The 24,192-nt window shown below is 36.5% G+C and overlaps 1 protein-coding gene across 12 annotated transcripts in view; it reads left to right on the forward strand.

Moving 5' to 3' along the window:
* EPB41L2 (erythrocyte membrane protein band 4.1 like 2) overlaps positions 1–23,979 on the forward strand; it is a 100,501-nt gene extending 76,522 nt beyond the window's left edge. For 6 of the 12 annotated variants that reach the window (XM_031610479.2, XM_031610473.2, XM_031610492.2 and 3 more), the window contains 11 exons: positions 5,126–5,298; positions 5,714–5,895; positions 10,264–10,326; positions 12,462–12,608; positions 13,703–13,807; positions 17,433–17,486; positions 17,684–18,241; positions 19,761–19,883; positions 20,384–20,482; positions 21,797–21,877; positions 23,841–23,979. In XM_031610479.2, coding sequence (XP_031466339.2) covers positions 5,126–5,298; positions 5,714–5,895; positions 10,264–10,326; positions 12,462–12,608; positions 13,703–13,807; positions 17,433–17,486; positions 17,684–18,241; positions 19,761–19,883; positions 20,384–20,482; positions 21,797–21,877; positions 23,841–23,948 — 1,693 coding nt within the window. In that variant the 3' untranslated portion in view covers positions 23,949–23,979. Of the gene's footprint in view, positions 1–5,125; positions 5,299–5,713; positions 5,896–7,423; positions 8,072–9,957; positions 9,991–10,263; positions 10,327–12,461; positions 12,609–13,702; positions 13,808–16,336; positions 16,481–17,432; positions 17,487–17,683; positions 18,242–19,760; positions 19,884–20,383; positions 20,483–21,796; positions 21,878–23,840 lie in introns of all 12 variants that reach the window. The other 6 variants (XM_090135797.1, XM_031610509.2, XM_090135796.1 and 3 more) reach the window with 6 other exon arrangements.
* The last annotated feature ends 213 nt before the right edge of the window (positions 23,980–24,192 follow it).

Consider the following 24,192-nt stretch of genomic DNA (forward strand, 5'->3'; position numbering starts at 1 on the left):
TAGTCTCCCTTTAGGTATTTGGAAGGCTGCAATGAGGTCACCCCACAGCCTTCTTTTCTCCGGACTGAACAAGCCCATCTCCCTCAGCCTGTCTTAATAGGAGAGGTGCTCCAGCCCTCTGAACGTTTAGTGGCCCTCCTCTGCGTCCTCTCTAACAGTTCCCTGTTTTTCTTGCCTTGGGGCCCCCAGACCTGGACGCAGTACTCCAGATGGGGCCTCACGAGGGCAGAGTAGAGAGGGACAATCAACTCCCTGTCCCTGCTGGCCACTCTTCTTCTGATGGAGCCCAGGATACCATTTGCTTTCTGAGCTGCAAGAGCACATTGCTGGCTCATGTTCAGTTTTTCATCCACCAGGGCCCTCAGGTCCTTCTCTGCAGGGCTACTCTCAAGGATTGCTCCTCTTAGTCTATACATAGGATTAGGTTGAATCTCTTTTGCATTAAATAGACATTGTATCTTGAATCACAGCTTCTCACTGTAGCATGGGTAAGCTTTTTCTTTCAATAGCCTGTCTCTTACTTTAAAAAAAAAAAAAAAAAGTATTTTAATATGCTTTCAATCCTGTCACTGCATGCTAGGTATTAACTAAACACACCTGCTAGACAGAGAACCTGAAGAACATGACACCTAAGCAATTCATTAGTAGAACTGTATCACTGGGCAGTTTTCAGTATTTAGATTTTCACTGAATCTGGAACATACTTGAATGTAACATTTGTGTATGTGTTGAGAATGACAATTGAAGTCCTTACTTTAGAAACAATTATTTCAAAACACTTGTTTTTTTCATGCTTGATAGAATTCATTCGGTAAGTTTATTAAGAATAATAGCCCACTATTGTTTACTCCAAAAATCTGAAGTCTCCTTTGGTTTGTTTTGTCTGTTACTCCTAATGGTATGCAGATCTTGTCTGGAATAGCAAGAACAAAAGTGCTCTTCAAGTAATTCATGTAGTGTTTTGCTTTGGCAAGAAAAGTGTATTTCCTATTTTTACAGTAATAAAACAGATGTAAATGGAGAAGAAAAAAATCTTATGGAAGTTAAAAGTCCTGAACTGAGAACTACCATTTGCAAACAGAAAAATTATCAGGAGCATTAATATGTATTAGATAATCTTACTACAGAAATTCTGACATAATAAAATCAATTGGATTTCATTCCAATCAGAAATGAATTTTTCTAATCAGGAATGACATGATGACAAGAATTATGTAACAAATACTTTAACCATTCTGTAAAATCCATATTCTCCACTGATGTCATCAGACTGAAAATCCTCAGAGCCTCTCATCCTAATTTAAAAACAGTAAAATAAATCCAGCTCTGTTTGTCTCTGAAGATAAACAACAGAAGCAATCACTGCAGTGCAAGACACTATAGCTTTTTCGTAGCATGTATATTGCTTGTGTATACCTCAGTAAATTGTATTAAATCTAGATGTACATTTTTAGCTTTCAAATCTCTCAGCATGCCCTATGTGACATTGAAAATTCCTTACAGTACTTGACCTCATGATGTTTCAGTTTTTCTCAAATAGAAATTACATTAAAATCTATTTTCTTATAAAATATTAGAAATTAGTTTAGCATATGAATTTGTTTATATACATTTATCATGAACTATGTTGAAAATTACAAATAAAAGCCACTGGATTTGCTTGTGTCAACTCGGCCTTATAGGATTTCAGTAACATTTTCAAAGGTCAAAGCCTGCTTTAAGAAAAATAGTTAGACTGTATACCTACATTAATCTTCTGAGGTAAGCTTGGTCTGCAACTCTGGCTCCTAAGTAAAATGAGTTTATAATTCTGCTTTATGAAGTTTTATTTGAAGTTGTCAAGATTGTTTTAATGTTTTCCTAGTGTGTCTTAAAATGTTGCAAACATACTGTTCAGTTATCTTATGTAATTAAACTTGTAATACAAAAAATACATTTAAATGTCCTTAAATGGAAGTAATTAGTTCTCTTGTTTTTTCCACATTAAAAGATTAAAAGTTTATCTCAGTAGGGTGGAATATAAAAAATGGCAGTTAATGCTGTAGGCTTGCCAAGACTAGGAAATCCAGAACAGAAAGGAACTTGGAAATACACTCTAGTCTGCTTCCTCTTAATGCATAATGTACTCTTGAAAATAACGTGGAGAAATAAATCTGTCACAAATATTGCTTCAGGATGTTTTTATAGAAGCAGTGAAGTTCCAGACACATGGCCTTAGTGCAGAAGAGTGGATTAGTATGAGAATTGCTTTCTTTAAAAATATATTGTGATGCATTAGGATTCACATGCATGTTATGCATATTAGGCATGCAGGATTGGATCTTTCTGGCTAGCATTCTGATGAAGCCCTAAACTTCTCTTAGAGAAAACGTTAGCATTCCTCCGCTCTCACCACTGATTTTGCAAAGTATCTGAAAACTATTCAGTTTCATTGAAATATCTTCAGAATAATTTTATGTTTTCAGAACCCAATATTGGAAACTGTCTTAAAAATACTGGATCTGATTCCACTTACATAGATATTCCCTGTGCAAGTGCTTCAAAAGTGTAGAACAAAATCAGCATCCATTGTCTTACTTGTTCATTTGTGCCATTGTAAGTGCAATAGAATAAGTAATTGTTGGTTCTTCTCAAAAAAAGATGATGTTCAGAGGAAGAATAGGGTGTGGAGACTCCCATGCAGCGTGTGTGTATTTGCAGTACCACATTGTTTCAGGAGGCAACATCAAAAACTTTTCTAGAGAAGCAGAAACTAGGAAGAATTCTTACAGTAATGACTGTTGATTCTAACACCAAGGATGTTACTGTAAGAAACAGTACCCTCTGTGCTGAAGCTGATGACTCTGATTATGAAAACAGAAAGTATGAGCAGTGAGAAGATACAAGTGGGAAAGGGGAAACGACCCCCATTTTCAAGAAGGGGAAAAAAAGAAGATCCTGGGAATTACAGGCCAGACAATCTCACCTCTGTGCCTGGCAAGATCATGGAGCAGATCATCCTGAAGACCCTACCAAGGCATATGGAAGATAAAGATGATATGATTGGTGGTTAACCAACAGGCTTCACCAAGGGCAGATTGTGCCTGACAAACTTGGTGGCCTTATATCATGGAGTTACAGCATCAGTGATTAAAGGAAGAGCAACTGACATCATCTACCTGGACTTGTGCAAAGTGTTTGATGTTGCCTGGCACTACATCTTGGTTGCCAACGTGGAGAAACATGGATTTGATGGATAGACCACTTGGCGGTTAAGGAATTGACTGGTTGGTTGCACTCAGAGAGTTGTAGTTAACAGCTCAATGTCCAAGAGGAGACCAATGACAAGTGGCATTCCTTGGGGATCAGCACCGGGACTGGTGCTATTTAATGTATTTGTAGGTGACATGGACAGTGGGATTGAGTGCACCCTCAGCAAGTTTGCAGATGACACCAAGCTAAGTGGTGCAGTTGGCATGCTACAGGAAAGGGGTGCTATCTGGAGGGATCTGAACAGGCTTAAAAGGTGGGATCATGCCAACCTCATGAAGTTAAACAAGGCTAAGTGCAAGGTCCTGCATCTAGGTCAGGGTAATCCCAAGCACAAATACAGGCTGGGTGGAGAATGACTTGAGAGCAACCCTGAGAAGAATTTGGGAGTGTCAGTTGATGAAAGGCTCAACATGAACGACCAGTGTGTGCTTGCAGCTCAGAAGGCCAACTGTACCCTCGGTTGCATCAAGAGAAGTGTGACCTGCAGGTTGAATGATTCTGCCCCTCTAATCTGCTTACATGAGACCCCATATGGAGTACTGCGTCCAGTTCTGGGGCACCCAACTCAAGAAGGACATCATGCTGTTAGTGTGGATCCAGAGGGAGGGCCCGGAAGATGATCAGAGGGCTGGAACTCCTCCATTACAGGAACAGGCTAAGAGAGTTTTGGGGATCTTCAGCCTGGAGAAGAGTAGGCTGCAAGGGGACCTTATAGTGGCTTTCCAGTACCCAAATGGGGGCCTACAGGAAAGCTGGAGAGGGACTTTTTATAAGAGCATGTAGGAATAGAATGAAGGCAAATTGCTTTTAACTGGATGAAGGTATGTTTAGACTAGATATTAGGAAGAAATTCTTTACTGTGAGGATGGTGAGACACTGGAACATGTTGCCCAGAGAGATTGTGGATGCCCCATCCCTGGAAGCATTCAAGGCCAGGCTGGATGGGGCTTTGAGCAACCTGGTCTAGGAGGGGGACTGTCCCTGCCTGTAGTAAGGGGGTTGGAAGTAGATGATCTTAAAGCTCCCTTCCAACCCATACTGTTATATGATAGGTTGAATAAGAGCTTGAAGTTTTCATAAAGAAATTAGAGAACTCGACATTCATCAAATATCTTGCAGCAAGTTCTGCCAAAATGTTAACTAGGACTTTCTCTAACACTGACTCTTAACTCTTCAGTGCGAACATGCATATCCAGCACAGAACCCAGCATTGGTACTACTCATAACTGAATCTTTTTTACTCTTTTCACAATAGGCCTTTTTTTCCCATTCTTCTTGTATCCAGCATCAACTATATAAATCTATAAGCCACATTGTAACTAAAATGACATCTGAATCTAGCTTGTTAAGCTTTTTAAAGATGAATGGCAATTCTACAGTCATCTTGATTTTATTTTTTTTCCACTTGCTACAGCCTTCTACACAGCTTTGAAATACCATTCCCTAAATTTGAGAAACAGCAGCTGCCTTATGGGTACCTCAGAATATAGGAAAGACAGCGGAAGTGGGTTATATAGTTTCCCCTATAAGTAATATTCTAACAAGCAAGATTAAAGAGGTGTTCTATATGGACATAACACTGGCCTCAACTATCCAGAAAGAATAACATTTAATAACAATAGCACCAAAAGATAAGGACCCCGGATGCTTATTTGTACTGGGGAAAATGTGTTAATTAACAGCATCACTTCAGCTCCAAATGCAAATAATAAATAATAAGTATTGTTTTAGTTCTTCTCAGATCTTATGATAGAATCATTTCTTGGACTGCACAAATCATGCCTGGTGAATTAAAGTTGCAATATAAGTAGCGTTAGAAGTACCTCATTAAATACATGAAGTGTTTTTAAGTGACTTTCTTTTTACTTTTTAGACTTTTATCACCAGAACAGCCTCCAAAATCAAAATTTCTAACCTTGGGTTCCAAGTTCCGCTACAGCGGACGTACGCAAGCACAGACACGGCAGGCTAGCAACCTCATAGACAGACCGGCTCCTTACTTTGAGCGCTCTTCAAGCAAACGTGTTTCCAGAAGCCTTGATGGTGGTACGAAATTGATGTATTTATTCAGTACAATGATTATATTGCATATGGTCACCCTGATATGAGTTCATTTTGAGAGACCTTGGAGATACTCAGAATTCAACTGGACAAGTCCCTGAGCAACCTGGACTCACTCTGAACAGGTGGTCCAACTAACTAATCTCAAGATATTCCTTCCTAAATTATCCAAAATTATTTTGTGATATGTCAGAAGTTATGACAAGAGTGTATTGCTGTTCACATCAGTGCAATAAGAATCGTAGACTTTGTACACAGCAAAAAGCTGAAAAATAATGTCACTCAGTAACAGGCCTATATTCCTCACTGTTGATATCACTGTAAAATCATTTTATGAAGTCTTAAAAACAAAATGTTCTAACTTACTCCAATTAACCAAAATTATTTTGTTCTTTAACAGCTCCCATGAGTATCTCAGACCAAAGTCTGCTAAGAGACTTCCATACTACAAGAGGGCAGCCTGGAGGAGACAAAATCATTGACCTTGAAGCTGCTGGACAAGCCAAGTTGAAAGAAGGTGGCATAGAAGATGATGGAAGCCCACTCAAAACTCCACAATTAGAGTTGATTCAGGATGGAAAGGTATGGATGTCTTTCACACCAAAATTATTTGTTCATGTAGTACATGTTTGCTTATTTAGAGCCCACCACCTCTGAGCATCATACAGAGCACCATATTAAATATTTAAAGAAAATTGTCAAGTATTGTCTGTAGTTTATCTTACTGTTAAGCGTATGTAAACAAAAGTGAAGGTAAACTTGTGTGTAACATAAATTTTCCCCGGGTTTCTTTTATTTCTATAAAGTTAATTGAATTTTCAGTAAGCTTGAGTGAGTTCTGGAAAAATCTTTAAAAGGGTAAATAGTATTTTAATTTCTTAGTTTACATAGACTTATTTGTTCCATTGTAGTGTATGTTATGCAAAGCCAGATGTATTATGACTGCATTTAAATATTTATAGGTAAAAATAGTATTGTTTTAGTAGTAATTTAGCAACATTATTTATTCATTTAAAAACTTCCGTGTTGAACTGAGATACAGATTTCTGTTGAAATTTTTGTTGATTTCTGTTTCCGTCTTTTTTGTGAACAACCATTTGTGTGTCTTGTTTGTTGGAGTTACTGGGGGAATAGATTTAAAAAAAAAAAATTCAGTTTGCAGGATTTCGTATAGAAATTTCCTTCCACAGTGTTGGCTAAAACTTTGGAGTTGTGTGATTATTATCTCTCTCTAGGATATTACTTATTTTTCTACCAGTTCTTCAGAACTTTCATATTTAAAAAGTAATTTTGTTTCAAAAAGTTTTTTGCCAGTTAGCTACCCATTTGAATCTTAGTGGTGATATTTGGACTGCGGAAATTTCTCTGTGCAACTGACATGTTCCCACTGCACTGAAGTATAGGAAGGGAACAAATACCAATGGTTGTGTTTTTGTTGTTCTTCTCTAACTATTGAAAGCATTTTTAAATTAGCCTAGGAAAAGGCACATGTGAACTTCATTGGTGGGAGAAAAATAGTTAAATTACTATGTTTTGACTTTGGGCGTGATAAAAATGATGATTCTCCCTTGTTTCTGAAGAGGTAGTATCTTTCAATCTTTTAATCAAGAGAAGAAAAAAAAACAGTATTTTGGGAAGTTTTTCCATGAAGCTGATTAGTAAGGTTTTGTTGCACATGCCAACTCTGTGAACAGCTCTTTTTTCCCCCTAAAGCACTCTTTAGGTCTTAGAGGAAATGGTTATAAACCCAAGAATCAAAGTGCCAGCTTGTCTTTCGTGTACTGCACTGTCCTCTGACCTTTCTCCAAAGCTTTGAATGTCTGTCTGCTTCCATCTGATGCAAGTGACTACTGCAGTTCAAAAGTGCACGGTTCTTAGCAGCTGGAGAACAGAACATTTGTAATGGTTTTGATTTCATAATCCGTAGAAGTAAACAAGCTGGCTGCTTGTAAAACACAAGGGGATTTCTATTTTTATTTGGCGTTTCTATTGCGTTAATAGAGCTATCCCTAAATAAAAAAATTCACTAACAAATAATTTCTTTCTTTCTCCCTCTTTTTGTACCTACAAACTTGCATTTTGTTGTGCTTTCATTTTCCACTGTGCATAGAATTTATTTCTTCAGCTCACTCACATACACCCACCATCACTACCCATCCATTCTGCATCATCACATCTCACAAACTTGTCACCTATCCCTGAGATGGACATGCTTTCAGATATTTCAGAGGAAGATCCTCTCTGTGAGCCTGTCCTTGCCATTCCAGATGTCTTGGAATGTAATTCTATGAGAGAAATTCCAGATCATAAAGAAAATAAAATAGCTCCACCGAACAGTAACTTTGAATCTACGAGAGCACTAGCTAGTCAAGGCCCTCCTGCCATGGAAGGGAAAATCTGTAGAAATGAATACAAAAATACTGAATTGTGTGTCTCATTCAGCTTTATCAGATGCTTTTCATTTTGTTTCCGATCGCTGCTTGATGAAGATGGTTATATTAGTTTTCCTAGCCTTCCTGATGTTTGCATCTCTTTCCTCCCGCCTGGTCTTCAGCACTATGTTCCTATCACCTCTCCTTCCTTCATCCCTTCTTTTCTCCTTATCTTTGTGCTGCTTCTCTCAGCTTTCCAGTCTATTCCTCTTTCACTCACATTTTCCCTTCCTCTCGCTCTGTCCCTCTGCTACCTGGAGCCTAAAGCGACTTCATTTAGTGCCTCTTATGACAATGACCTGAATAACAAAGCAGAGGAAGAGGAGGTGTGTAATTCTGTTGCTTAAATGTTGACTCCATGTATAGCCATTATGCTAGTTTTCCCAGAGGCTTCCTCAGTTTTGCACACTGGCAGGGATATGTGTATGTATCTTTCCAACTTTTCCTGTTTGTGCAAAACTGACATTCTTTAGTCAATAGGTGGGTTTTTTTGCTTTTGGTTTTTTTTGGGGGGGTTGGTCGATCTTTGCCTGAACTCATGCAGCATGCATAATTTTATGATCTTCTACTCTACTAAGGTAGACTTGCTTTGTAGTTCAAAATGTTTAGAAACAGAAAAAAACTGAAAACTGCTGTGAAACAATATACCTAATATTATTATTACCTGATAATAATTGCAATTTGCATTACTTGCACTGTCAGTTTGTGTGTTAAAATGCGTATCTCCTCAGTGCATTCATTTTGCAATGCACATCTCAGAAGTTCTGTGAAGATCTGAAAAGTGAAATTCCTAAGTGCTGAATTAAAAAATTATTACTGTGATTTCTTTAAAAGTAGCTTTTGCTATGATAGATTTTCAGATGTTCTCCGTTCTACAAAGATATTTTCAAAGTTGAGTCTAAGATTTTTTTTTTCTGAAGTACTTTCATTAATCTCTAGCAGTAGTTAAGGCAAAGACTGATTTGATTCCTTAGCTGAGATTTCAGGTTTTGTCAGACTTTAATCACTGAACTTTGAACTATCTTTGAAATACACTATTATAATTGCTATACAGAATCTTCTTTCACATTAATATATTGCTCTGATCATTGGGAGTGGCTGACAAAATGCCTCCTTTCCTTTACTGTGCATGTTAGTGCAACAACACCACGCACTAGAAAAAGGTGGTTTATTTCGATCCTCAAAGTAAATATAAAGCAATATAATGGAATCAAAAGTGGGGAAGAGGGCCTGTGCAGTGTTACATTTAATAAACTTGCTTAAACCAATTCAATCAATAGATATACTATATATTAAAAACTTGCTAAATAGGACACACAACTCTAGTTTAATAACAAAAAACATTACTTTAAAGATTTTCTTATTTTTTCAGTGGCCTAAAGCAATCCATGATAAAATGAAGTTTCAGACAGTAGAATCATAGATAAGTGAAAAATGAATAATAGTGTGATACGTAACACATCATGTGTGCGTTCACACAATCTAAAATGCAACAGTACATGCAATAAGAAAACCACTCTTCAAATGTGCATGTTTGTACACATTGACTTTTCAAGATGGTTGGTATTTGTACCTGTGGCAAGGCTGAGATGAGAGGTGGTTTGCTTTTTAAAGAATGCTTTTCCTTAGGCCATTCAGAGTACTTGTGAGTAAGATGTGAAAATCACTTCCAGCAGAGTGCATTGCAGTTTGAGGAAGAATATATTCACCTAAAGAGAGTTGAGGCTCAAATAACTCATCTCAAAACAACAACATTCCTAGAATAATTAAGACAACTTCTAAGTATGTTATTTAGGTGTTTAACTTGAGTTCTAGACTGTTTTACCAAAAACAAGTCATGCATTATATTCCATTTTCCCATCAAGTCACTGCAGGGCTTAAGGTTTTTATCATAGAAATTATACATACCATCTTTTTCTGTCATTCATTTTTAATATCCATCTGAGATAACACTGAGAAGCAAGTGGGACATAGTGTGAAATTTTCATTTTTTCATGCCACATACCAAGTATTACTTCAGCCATTCTACAGCAATGTAGGTGAAGGAAGACCAAAGTCGCTTAATAATTTCAACAACATCTGGGGCCGAAATAATAAAGGTCTGTAAATAATAGCACGCTTTGCAGCATTTACAAAGAGATGATGCCTCTGTTATTCTGTAAGCATGTGTTAATGGCTCCTTTTCTTGATAATTTACAATGTGCTTACGTAGGTGGAATCTGAAGAGGAGGAAACACAAAAGAAGGTGCATAGGTTTTGTTTGTTTTTATTTTTACTGTTAAATCTGGCTGCAGCTGCCTGATTTTTTTTTAGCACCTTTAAGTTTCTGTGGGTTTTTGTCTGAATAGTGCCTTTTCAACGTATCATTTTATTTTCTGTATTTGACTATTTGACAATCTGTTTCCAAGAGTCTTTTTTCTTTTTTTCTTTTTTTTTTTTTACATAAAAAAACTTGCTGGTACATGTTATGTTAATTTTGATTTTTTTGTGTGTGTGTATGTGTGACTTAATTTCACAGAGCAATTCGTTGAGAGTAGACGGGGAAAATATTTATGTCAGACATAGCAATTTAATGTTGGAGGTTTGTATATAATACGAGAAACACTTTCTTTTCTCATGGGCTGCCAGGCTGCTTGGGATGGGAGGTCACCTGCAGGCTGTTATGTACACAGTGCATGAAGTGCATGGGGAAAAACAGCTTGGAAATGATGCATGTTATACTTCTAGTTTCTGAGTTTTTAGAAGTTTTAGAAAAGAAAAGAAAACCCTTAGCTTGAATGTTTAATGTGTTTTTTTGCTAGATGTTTTCAAGGTGGCAAGTGGGAATAATAGCCCTATTTAGATATATGGAACACGTGAGGCTGATTCATCAACATAAATGGGATTTTTTTTATACATTACTACCTAAAGCGTGCATTTGCTTTGTTGAGTAGAGTTTCCAGTTTTCACCAGTTAGATCAACTTTTTTCAAAGTGTAACCTGAACTAATGGAGCTAGTAAGGCACAAGTACAGTGGTGTAAGTATAGAAAAACTAATTCTGGCTCTGACAGTTAGGATTTTTAGGAGCTTTGAGAAATGTAGGTAAATATCAGATTTTTAAAGTGCTTACAAATGCTTATGGAATTTTTGTTTTACTTTTTCATTTTTAAATGGAAGCAATCTTGCTCCCTAAAGGTAGATTCTCATTGATAATGAGCAACAACAAAGAGCTTCGAACAGTATTTTACTGTGTAGTGCTATTACTAGCCACTGAAAAGGAGATTTTTATTTTATTGTAAGGATTTCCATGTAGTCTGTAAATGTGGATTGATCTGTAGTTAAAATCAGCATCATTTAACACTGTCATTAATAACATAAGCTAGTGACTGAAGAAAATCCAGAAAACCCTACCGTTGTCTTTAACTTAATTCATCCAAATGGGGCTATAATTAATTCCTTTTGTCACAAGAACTGTCTTTTTAAGAATAATTGTTTTTGTTTGTTAATAAGGTGGTATGTGGATCGCAGTAACATAACTAATACATTTTTTGGCTTTTCGCAGCTTTTGGTCACTATTTAAACTTTGCTTTTCTATAACTCACTAAAGCACTGAAAGCATACACTGCGTAACTTCACTGTGATCAAGTCTAGGAAACATGCCTTGTGTCAAGCAAAGACAGTTTTTAAAATTATGACATGAGTATTGTAGCTTCACTTGTGTAGTGGAATGCCCTTGGTGTAATGTTTCAGTATTTCAATCTCTCTGAAAATAAACACATAAGGAGAACATATTTAATACCTCCTGATTATTAGTCGTAGATGATAAGTGAGGCATTGGTCCTGTAAAAATATTAACCTACTGAACCACCAAAAGGAGGAAAGGCTCTTAGTGTTCAAGGTGTCTATCTGAAGATTTGGAGAATAAAGAAATAGATTTGCAGCACTGTTGATGCTGAAGATACAAGTGAAAAGACATCAGAAATGTAAGAGTTTGTATCGGTTTTGTGTTTTATATTATTTGACAAGTTTTTTGATAGAAATTGCTGTATCTGAGCCTCAGTGATTCATAATAAAATGTAATTTGATATTGTCACTGGTGCCCCCTTTGATGCTTGCCTGTGAAGATCCAGTTTAGACAAGACACTCATGGGTTTTGTGCATATCAATATATATACTTGACAGTCGTATCCACAGTCAGGTTCTTGAATGTGGTGAAGACTGATAATAGTCTTTAAGTTCTTACATCTGATTCTTCCAGTACATTTAAGCCTACACAATAGGCACAATGAGTAGTCCTTCTAAAGTGAATGATGCAGGTGTTAGTTGGTTGCATACTTGGCCCTGTGTTATCATGTTCACAGAAATATATCTTGCATGAAGCTTGCAATCCCCAAATTTTTCCTTCTCTGCTTAGAAATTTCAGATGAAAGCAAGTAATCACTAGAAATTATTGTTTCAAAGGGTTGGTAGTTTCGTATTTTGGATGAAAGTGGCTCTGTTAGATAACTGCACAGCATTATCTTTTCTTTGCATTAAAATGTGGTAGTGTTGTAGTGTATGAGTCACCAAAAACTTAACTTTGTTCCATTATGACCTTAAACTTTTAAGGTATCCAAAGAACAGCTCTTCAGACACAAGGCACTTTCCTTGGTTTGATTCTTTTTTTTTTTTTAACTGTTAAGTTTGCTTTTGTTGTCGTGTTTTGTCCTACTTTGTTTTACGTTGCGGGTTGCTAGGACCTGGATAAGACTCAGGACGACTTACTGAAACACCAGGCTAGCATTAGTGAGCTCAAGCGCAATTTCATGGAATCCACACCTGAACCACGCCCCAATGAGTGGGAAAAGCGGCGTATCACACCTCTGTCCCTACAGACACAAGGGGTATGTCTCTGCAGACACTTGTCCGCATGCATTTCCATACAACCCTGTAGATGATGTAGTAAATGCCTTTTGTCCTTTACACAAATTTGTCTGGCTAATGTAATATTTGTTTATACTACGTATACATTAACTTTTTACTACTTATCATTGGGCCTGACTTTAAATAATGCGTGGAATTTTGTTCCATAGCAACTGGACTAGAGTCACTAGACAAAGCTGGAAGCAATGGCAGTATTTTGCTCTGTGTTAATGGCAGCTTAAACTTCACTCTGAGAGATATAAAGAGTTAATTTTTCAGTGACAGAAGTTTTTACTCCCTGTGCCTTTTAACTCTTCCTAGGCAGTCTATGCAGAAACAGCTCTGACCTGCGTTGTTTGCAAAGGACCTTATGTGATTGGTTAATTCATATTGTTGGCTGCTTTGAGGCATGTTTACTGTGGTCGTTAACATTTATTCACCTTAGGCTCCACATGTGTATAAAATGAATTTATCTGCTTTTTGTCTAAGCCTCATTTCTGACTAAACATTAAAACAGCAGTTTGGAAAACAATTTTCCAAAAATATCATTTTAGTTATTTGTGGCAGAGAACCTGCCTAGTCAAATTTCTGTCTATTCTTGAACTTCTAAATTTGAGGAGTTAATTGCCGCTGCTTTTATGGAGTAGAACAGCCAATCAGATCAGTTCTCAGAAACAATCAGTATATCTTCTGTCTTTCCCTATTATTTCTACCACTCCCCAACTGTAGGGAAATTACTCCTCTAATTTTTGAGTACTGCACTAGAATCTCTGCATAGTGATACATGCACAGGTACAAATTTACAAATGTCTGACACATAAATAAATATCTATTTGGTTAAAATAGGCATTTATGTAGAAATGTAACTTAATTTTTATGTGCTTGTGTGCATTTTTTATGTTGACTTCTTCATGTTGAAGCTAAGGCCCTTTCAAGTATTGTTCTTTTTTGTTGTTGTTGTTCATATAGTATGTTCTGTTATTTTCAGAATGTTTGGTTTTATGTTTATGAATAGTGTGTATCTGTCTCATTGCTTGTTGATTTACACTGGTTTTACAAAATGAAAACTAAATAGAAAAAAGGAGACCATATTTTCCAAGTGAAAATGCTGCCTGGGAAGGAGAAGCAATGGACTGCAATGCCATCAATTGCTGGAACAAAACCAGAGGAAACTGATAAGGTGGCTGCCCTGAAATCTACTGCCTTTTTGCTATATCTGCTGTGGGCTAGCTTGGGCACTTCCTTCTCTTCCTTTTTTTTCCCCTCCCCTGCTACCACTACTGCAAAGAAAAGTTTGAGTTTCAAACCAAGATCTGTATATATGAATGCCAGCAACATTCTGCTTAAGCACTAAACTGAATATGAAATTGAGTGGTTCCTGTTTGAAATGAACAATTTTTTCCACTGGAAAATTACTGTATTTTATGTGATTTGGATGACAGCAAAACATGTATTTCCATTCCAGGTGGAAATAATTGCTTGCTGTTTCCAGTTATGTAACAATTCACACAATAACTTTAATTTCATGTATTTACTATGTAATCATTTCTCAAATCAATAATGCTAGAAATGCAGTCACGTTCTGAGTATCTCCATGCTTCCGTACTTCTTTGTTAATCCAGGAAAAGGGAGATTTTTTCTTCTCTCCTAACCTGATTAATATCTATGCAGTGAAAAGTGCTATATAGTAAGTGGGACTGCTAGCAGTATGATAGTGATGATGGAGGTGGCAATTGGGATGTTGGCTTTTTTACATTACTTTGGACTGTTTTCCACCACCTGGAAATGCGATGAAAACAGATTGTAAAGTTGTCAGTCCTATTAAGTAACACACATAAATACCAAGATTGGGAAAAAGCATATTTTCATCCCAAATTATTTGTTGATGTTGGTAGTTAGAATTCAAGTTCTTTGTTACCTCTAAATTTAAACTTCCTTCTGTTAGTACACATTGCTCAGTCTTATTCCTGGAAGATATGTTTTCCTGCCTATCTTTTCGGATAGTTGGATAATAGTTGAGAATAAAACAAGGATATCACTGCTAATATTCTTTCTTTTTTTTCCTTCTTTGGCAAAATAATTGCATTTCCTGTGTATAAGAAATGTTGCATTGGATATGTCTCATTTGTATCCCTGTACTCACACAAATGCACAGCATCTGTGACTTAATTGTAATAGAAATTGTGGTGTAATTATATGTATGTCACAAAAAAAAGATACTATCATGTTATGGTTATCCAGAATCATTACTCTGGTTGGTTTTTTTTAAACCTCTTTTGCTTCCAGACAAGTCAGTGTATGTTCCTATGTGCCAGAAGATTGTTTGCCAGGAAATTAGGCATCTTCAGAGACTAATGCATTGTTGTTGTAAATACAGTAATTGGTTCAAGTATGCCAGTTCTATCCATACATCTGGTTACTTGTACCAAATGCCTCTTCAGGGAGCAAGGGTTACATTGTGAAGCAAATTGTGCTATTGGAGTTTTCTTTTTAAAAGATTAAAAGGTCAAAAATCGCTGGTTTGCCTTTTTATCCAACGTTCATTGGATATAGTGAATAAGAGAAAGAAAGTGATGGTGAGGAATACATTGCCCTGATGAATATCAAACATTATATGAAGGTAGACATAATCAACTTGCATTTTCTTAAAATTTTCTTGGACACCTTTGGAATATAATTCAAATCTTAGTGCAGGGGAAAAAATAGTTCTTTTTCCTTTTCTGTTCTTCTGCATGCCAAATGTACAGCACTGTATGCATGGTAGCATGGTGTAACCTAAGTGTTCAGATTCTGTGTTGCCAGTGCACAGTAAGTCCACTCAAACAGCAGTTATCTGCATGGCTTTTTGACTTTCCTCTGGCATGTGCTTCTGCCCTGTTTATTACCTGGCAAAGCGTATGTTGTGTCCACATTAGGTATCTGTTACACTATTGGCTTTTTATTTTAACTGCTTATACTCATAATGTAAGAGCTTATGAAAATAAAGCTGAAATAAAGAACTTTGCTTTTTCAGAAGCTTGTATCCACAAGAATTTTAAAAGCTTGTTTTACCATATGGCTTCACAGTACTACCAAAAACAGATCAGGCTATAAGCAACTTAGGCTTTAAACCTTGTAAGCTTCTGTGTACACTTGAATAAAACAGGTTTTAGCAATACAATGGGAAAGTTTTTGAAAACAGATTCTTTAATAAATGCAAATTTGCTCTTTTTAAGTATTTGAAAAACAGCCTCTATGAGTAAATTCTTTTTAGCTTTGTTGGAATTTATTGTTTGAAGCAAATGTATGTGGCTGCCTGAAGCTGTGGAACAGATCGAAATTGCACAGTGTTCAGAACAGATTTTTAAAAGGGAAAAATCCCAATACTAATAGTAGTAGTTCAAGAAAACTGTTTTATTAGGAAATCCATGGAAATATTTAATGCTTTTAATTTTTACAGCGTGAAGTAAAGAGCCGAAGTATATGCTTGATGGGCACAGAGCATTAGATCGCTGCTGAGCGCTGTGATTACGGCAACGTTCTGTCGCGTTCCTCTCTTTCTCGCCCTCCCCGATGCACACGAGGTGTGCCCTGAGCTCGTACAGAACGCTCCGGATCAAACGCTTGTCTTCGTCGTGTTTTCTCTCTTGCCGACCCTTTCCTTTGTAGGCTGCTGCCGCTTTGTCCGTCGCCGTCTAATTCTTTCCTTTCCCTTCTCTAACTCGTCTAGAGCCTAGAAGAAGAGATAGCGTCCATTCTATTTAGCCAAGAGCGCTTTGGCGCCGGCCCGGACCGGCCCTTCGCTGCCGCCCGCGCGGGGCCAGCAGAGGGCGCTGCGGGGGAGCAGACCGCCGCCTCGGCCCCGCCGCCCCAGGTGCTTCCCCGCCCCGCCCTGCCCGCGGCCGCTGCCCTGCGCCCAGACGGCCGAGAGGGGCTGCGGCTGTGCCGTGCTGCGAGAGCCGGCTGGCCGCTTGGGATGGTGGGAGGGAGTCAGTCAAAGAGCTTAGTTATGTACTTGCTAGGCAACGGGAGTAATAACTGGCTGCTGTTGTAGCATTGCCAGGCATGCTGGCATGCACTTTATTAGTTGCTTTGCTTGGTTAGCAGCCGTAAATGTTAGGATTAAGTCACAGATGATGTGTTGGTTTTGTATTGTTGCTGCTTGAATTCAAATTGAGGTTTTCCAGAAATAATTAGATAAAAAGTATATAATACATAGTTTTTGTGGGCTGTCAGGCATATCTATCACAATTCATTTGTCGCAAAACAAATACTAACATAGTTGCCTTAATCTCATCATTTGGGACTCAAACTAAATCCTAATGGGATCATCTTGGTAGTCACATGTCGCTATTTTGACAAGATACAAGCATGAGCAGCCTCCCTCCCAAAAGTGAACAACTAATAAAACCTTACAGTAGTTTGTTGTTTTTCTGTTCTTTTTATTATTATCTTGTGTGATGATAAACCAATACCAGAATGCATTTTTTTTTATATTTTCCCATGGTATTTCTTATTCCCAATTCCTGATTCAATTGAGATAAATAATTACCTCAGTAGCATCACTGATTTAAACTTTTATTTTCAGTCTTTCTTAATCAAATTGCTTTATTCTGCTTAATAATGTCCATAATACTTACCTAATTTTGAATGAAATATTGGAGTGAACTAGGAGAGGAGCATAGTTCTAAGTGAGTCTCGCAGTGGATACACAGTGTCTGTTCTGTATCATGCATATATATTCTTAAAGCTAGCTTGAGGAATGTTATGCTGTTTAAAAGGGTTATGCATTGATTTTTGTTCTCTGATTGCTTTTTGTTTCACAGAAACATGCTTCCAGAGCAGAAGGATCTTGCACTGAAGTCAGCAATGCTGATAAGGTTCTACTGATTTTTCCATAGTTAAACTTGGCTCTAACTCTTCCAGTCCATCTTCATTCTTTCTTTTCAGTTAACCATCACAACCATCTTTTGTCTTCTACATGACATGAACCAACCATCAACTAATTTTGTTTCCATCACTTTAATTTATTCATATAATCTACTTTTGTTTTTCCTCATCCATGTTTTTTGTGCAGAGTTCACATGAGACTCTGGACATAGTGGAGGAGAAGAAGCAGGCAGAGGTTGGGATAGAAGAAACACTAGTCATAGACGAAACCAACAAAGGGAAAATACAAGTTGCCACTGATGCTGGGGAAACATGTAAGGTGGAGCACTTGACAAAAAAGGACTCTTCTTCTTTGCCATCAGATAGTAGTAGCAGCAGTAGTAGTGAGAGTGAGGATGAAGAGGTGGGAGAATACCAGCCACATCACAGGGCTGTTGAGGAAGTCATCAGAGAAGAACAGGAAGAAGAGGAAGATGTGAAAAGGAAAGAACATGAAGAAAAAATACAGCATGTGGAAGCCACTCCAGAAGGCAGTCAGCTAACTGTACCAGCTGAGCACACGCAAGTTGCAGCTGACGATTTGGGTCAGGAAAATACAACTACCATACCTGCAGAGGAGAAGAATTTGTCAGAGGAAATTAAGCAAGATCTATGTGAAGAAAAGGAGGAGGAACAGCTCAAACTCAATGGAGATGTGTCTCATGTTGACATTGATGTTTCACCACAAATAATTTGTTGTTCTGAGGTAAATGGTAGAACAGTTTGACAACTAGATTAAGCAGAGAGATTTCTTTGGGTGAAAATGTACCTGCCTTTCTTCTTCTCCTATTCTTCCAGCTGTTACGGCATCCAACAAGATTCAGACCATTTGGAAGGGGAAACCACTGATGAGCAGTGAATTTCTGTCTCTTTCAGTTATGGTTTCTGGCTGTTTGCTGCAACTGGTTGAGCATCACCAGTAAAGCAAGCCTTCCGAAGACTGCCATCTCCTTTTTATACCCCCTTATTTTATATACGTATACATAATGTTACTTATTATTTGTTTCTTATGTTTTAAGTCTTGTCTTGTCTATTTGTCAATTGTTTTTGACACGTCCATGACACATAATTGTAATTGGAAAATTATTGGTAATTGGAATTAGAAAACATCCATCCCAAATTTTAGTTTCTTCTTTTCCCTCATTATTCACTGCTTTTCTTGCTTTTTTTTCTTTTTAAAGATGTGTTATGAAATTGCAGACTAGAGTTAGTATATCTTTCAGTGTGTATATGTGCACATGTTTATTATTACACTATTTAGGGAAGCATAGGTTAGTTCCAGTCAGAGTCGCCTGATTCTAGCCAGACAAGGTTGAAGGGTACTTTATTGGGTCATCTTCGTAAAAAAGAGGAAAGAACAAGTGGGAAAAACGAAGTGTGGGTATGCATGTCTTTGTAACGTGAGCATGATCTTTTACGGAGTTTTTTCAACAATTGGGTGTTATTTTTTTCTTGCTTGTATTATATTACTGGCTCCCTCTCCCCACACACACTTAAACAACTTTTTATGTTCTTGTCTTCTATATACATAGTCTCAGGTGTTCTGACTAATGACCTGAAAAAAATAATTTATAAGACCTTTAGAAACAGACAACCCACACTTCCCAAAGCATAGCCTGTTTGAAGAGAGGGCAGAAGGGCTTCTATGTGTGCAGGAGTATTTGAGGGAAAGAAAAGACTTTTTTTCATCTGGATTTCTCTTAAAATCCTAGTGTCTAAGTAGTTTTTCTGTTCTAGTAGTGCATATTCAGAAGTTAAACTTTTATATTATTACTGGAATTTCCTGTCCTTATTTGCAATTTGGCTAAGTAAAGATAGATATTTTTCCAGTATTAATTTTGAAGTGAAGCATATCCATCTGAAGTAGCTATCAGTTTCTCATTTGATGGAACCTTTAAACAAACAGAGATTTTTTCCTACTGATGCTTCCTTACACATTTTAAATGCCTTTCAACTGGGTTTTATCAATTATCTTCTGTGATATTTACCATTGGCTGAAACGTGGAATATTGGCAAAGCTTATTAGGAGGTAGGAATTTTCTGCTGTATATGTGCATTTGTTATATCATTTCATTTGCTTATTACATGCTTTACAAATGGGAAAAGAGACAAATACTTATCTTAATCTTAGACTTCTTATGTATTTTTTATTTTACTTTCTTGTTCCATTTTACAAACTTCCTTCTTATGTCTTTTGAGTTGACTGCTTATTTCTTGCACCATAGCCTCCTGTAGTGAAAACAGAGATGGTAACCATTTCAGATGCCACACAGAGAACTGAAATCTCCACAAAAGAAGTTCCAATTGTTCAAACAGAAACTAAAACCATCACATACGAATCTCCACAGGTACAGTGGCAGGGTGATTTGTTACACTGTTTGAAAGCTAGGTTTTATTCCAATACTTTGTAGCTCAAAATAAGTCATATCAAAGATATGTGCTTTTCAAAAAACTATACTTTCACTTGGAACTAAGATTATAGTTTGGCTATGAGAAGTTAAGTGAAATGTGTGTAAATAGAACAATATTTCTACTAAAGTTCTGGAAGTATATTTTGTTGATAGAAGAATTTAGTTGTCTGCAAAGGTATAACTCATTTAGTTTTGAAAAGTTGGTTAAAATAGTAACATTGCTTCTGAAAAACGGACTTAACTTTGGTCATATAGTTTCCACTATAATAAATCTTAGTCTGCACGGACTCTGTAAACTTGGTGGCTTTGATTTAAAGTTCACTGTAACATTTTCAAACTGAACTAAAGAATAAATGTATGTTTATAATTAAAAAAAAAAAAATTTCTTCTGAAAACAAAGCTTTTAAATGTTAAAAATGTCATTTCTCTTTTCACAGTTTGACGGTAGTGCTGCTGGCAGTGCTAGTGTGCTGCTGAGTGCACAGACAATTACATCAGAGTCAATTTCTACTACCACAACTACACACATCACAAAGGTAAAATGGATAATCTCTCTCTGAACTTAAATAAAAATCTAAGTCTTACATGAATTCACTTTTAGCTTAATATATGCTAAACTATCAAAGAAAACTGACTTGCGGTGGATTAGATTCATTCCAGGCACATGTGGGAGTTTTCTTTTTTCTGTACTCAGATTTTGAACAGAAGAGACTTAATAAATAAACAGGAATATCTGGGAACAGAATGGCGAAAATTAGAAAATGTGGTGTTTAATTATTTAATTATTTTTAACATTTCATGTTGATCTTATTTCTGTGTTTGGTCAGGATAATACCATTATGTTCATCTCTTCTGATACATGATGCTATCTTATAGAATTATGTTAACATCATCTATTTGTCTCAGTTCTGCAGAAACCTTGCTCATGGTATCTCTTGTAACAGTGTACTGAAATGATGTTTCCTTAGCCTTTGTGTTCACCCTCCTTTGTACTGCTAGGTTTAGAGCATACCACTACTATACCATACCACTACTCTTCTTTGCAAGCATATTTTGGTGTTGGATTATGTGTTCTGAATTCCGTGCTTGAAAAGGAAAGGAAAACTAAATGTTAACAGGACATGGCATCTATTTTGGTCTCCTATACTGTTTCATGCCAAAGTATGATAGAACTACAGAAGTGCAATTTTTATTCATCATTTATGTAAATACCTAATTTTGGGTACGTCCTCAGATCAAAGTTTCCAGCTCTTGTCTTTAAACTTTTAACATAATAAACATAATAATAAATAACAATTTTTTCTGTGAGAATTTTTCTATATGCTATAATTAGAGTGAGAAATGAAGAAACAAAGCATGAAATTATTTCATTCAGCAATGTGAAATAATACTGAAAACTTGTTGTCAGAAGAGTACATAAACTACAGAACTGAAAACCATATCATGTTTGAATTTAATGTGGGATTATTTAGAGAATAAGAAGCTCACTGCTGGATAAGTCGAATTTTTCTTATTGTCAGATTTGTATAATGGGAAAGCCCAAAATTCCTATTTGTCTGCTATTGAGATCTATTCAGACTTGGACTCCAATAACAAAAGGAATTCTCCATTCCTTGTTTTTTAATCAAGTTTTTTGTTTTTGTTTTTGTTTTTTTTTTAGCAGTGGCTAGCATGTGACTAACTGCATAACTGAAAAAGGAAAGGATGACTTAGCACCACGAATACTTAGAATTAACTGCAGCCTAGTGACACAAAAATGTACATGTTTCAATACAGTAAAGGAATGTTTGTAGCTGTAAGAACTAATTACACTAAGATGCTTTCTTTTTTTTTTTTTGTGCCATCTGTAGATGGTTAAAGGTGGTGTATCAGAAACAAGAATTGAGAAACGAATTGTCATTACTGGAGATGCAGATATTGACCATGATGAGGTGAGTATCTAAACTATTAACACTTAGTATGTTACCAGTAGTTCAGTGAGATCTAGAAAATCTTTCAAACAAAATAGGAGAAAAGTAGAGAAGCTGAATGTGAAGATGTAGAAAGATCCTGAGATTGTTGATTGCAGCAAACTTTTTAGGCTCTGGTGTTAACTGAATAGAGTATGACTGAGAGGTAAAAGCATTTGTGACTTTGCATTATAGATTATGTGAGTAGATTTCATGCTGTTTTTAAAGGGATTGCTTATTTTGGAAAAGACGCGATTTGTTTAGTGCTGCTTTTGCCATTTGGGAGGAAAAGCATGACTAAAATAATTTATTTTGATACATGAATCTAGATAGATAGAAGTCTCTGCTGCTTTATGTCAGCAACTTCTGAATGTGGAATTCATCTCAACCAAAAGCTTTGAAATATATTAAGGCATAAAATCTTGAACATGTAAAATAGTTTTTTGCTTCTATTTACAGAATTCTGTACCATAAAAAAAAAAGTTGATTTGCAGAAATCTTATATAGGTGCTTTTGATCTCTGTTAGCACCAGTTTTGTTTTACGGTGCCTTGGAAATAAAGGTTAAAATTACTTCTATCTGCCCAATTGTGAAGATTGAATTTAAGAAGTACACCAAAAAATTTGAGAAAGAACTGCGATTATCTATTCTTTGTAGAGATGATTGCACTTTTTTTATCTATGAAACTGCAATGAAAAAGTCAATCAACAGTCGCTGCATAATACAAATGAAAAACCCTACCTTATACATAAAGTTGCAGTGAATCCAATTCTAACTTTATGAAAGCTGCACAGCTCAACAGAATTTAATTTAACTTCTTAGTATAATATAGTGAGAGCTTTCAGGGAATTTAATTTCAGATTTTGATCTGCTACGAGAAAGTGGCTCTTGACAAGTTCAAGCTCTTCTTGAAACTTGTAATTAAATGATAGGGTTGTTCAGCATTAGGCATTGCTCTTGTCTGCCTTTGCACAATGCTCTTGGGACATCTGGAAAGGTCACACAATGCCTTTAGTATACTAGGCAGTGCTTTTAGTAAAACCATTCTCCAAGCTGTTCTTTGTTTTGAAATAAGTAGGTAATGGAGCAAAATAGATGAAATTATTGTTCATTTATATTTAATTACTGGAATGTAAGGCATTGAGCAGCTCTTAACAAATTTAAGAAATCTCGATTGCAATTTCCTCAGTAGATATAGAGCTCTTGAGAAGCGCAAACTGTTTTGTTTTCTTGCCCTCTACGTTACTAAAACAATTTTCGGTAGGAAAAGAATATTTTAGTTTGGAGTTTCAGAACAGAAGTGTTAGTTACACTTCTAATTTAAAAATTAGAGGCCTAGAGAGAACTAAAGATTATTTTACTATTAGTCATTTGGTGATCAACCCTGATTAAGTCTCAGCAGTCCCTTCCTTTTAAATCATTATTTGTACTGCACAGGTTACATTTGGTATGTTGTGAAATACAAACCAGTTACAGTTACCAGTTGCTCATAGGAGCTCACTTGAGGAAACGTTGGTAATTATACACACTGCATGCATTGGTATATGTTCCCTTAATAGGACCGTCCTCATTTTGTCTTCATTTGCCCAATCTGTTGCAAAAGTTCTAAAACTTCTTATATAAAGTACTCTATGTCCTCTGGATTAAGATGGAAACATTACAGGGAGAACCTTATGGCTATGTGCTACTTGCTGTAAATTTTCGTAGCCATTACATTAGTGTGTTTTGTAGTTGTTGTTTTCTGTTTCTTTTGTTTTGTTTTTGTTTCCCAAGCCCTCTCATGTTTAGGAATTTTAGACTTCTGAATAATTATTCCTGAAGTTACTGATGCTGCACACCTATTCTCAGGTCTCTTAAGACCTGGGTCCTATTCTTTGGTCCCGTAAGGCCCCTTCTGTAATGCTTCTTTCTGCTATTAAATTATGTATTTTGAATGTGTTGGCAGGCTCTGGCACAGGCAATCAAAGAAGCCAAAGAACAGCACCCTGACATGTCTGTCACAAGAGTAGTGGTGCACAAAGAAACTGAACTTGCTGAGGAAGATGAAGACTAAAATCTAAAATGCCCTCAAGCAAATATTTCAGGTAAATTTATAATAAACTTATGTTGCGATTTCTATCTCTATTTTCTACTGCATTGTCTAATAAGTTGGCTTGAAAAAAAAATACAGTATTTGCTATCTATTATGAAATGCTGAATTTAAATGGGCATTAGTAGAAGACAGTTAATGTACGTTTTATTTTCAAGTCTAATCTGACATTAAATTCACATCTGCCTTTAAGTGTCTCCTGGGTTTC

Source organism: Phasianus colchicus, chromosome 2 (assembly GCF_987193195.1).
Source record: "Phasianus colchicus chromosome 2, bPhaCol1.hap1.1, whole genome shotgun sequence".
In the NCBI taxonomy this organism is placed as follows: domain Eukaryota; kingdom Metazoa; phylum Chordata; class Aves; order Galliformes; family Phasianidae; genus Phasianus; species Phasianus colchicus.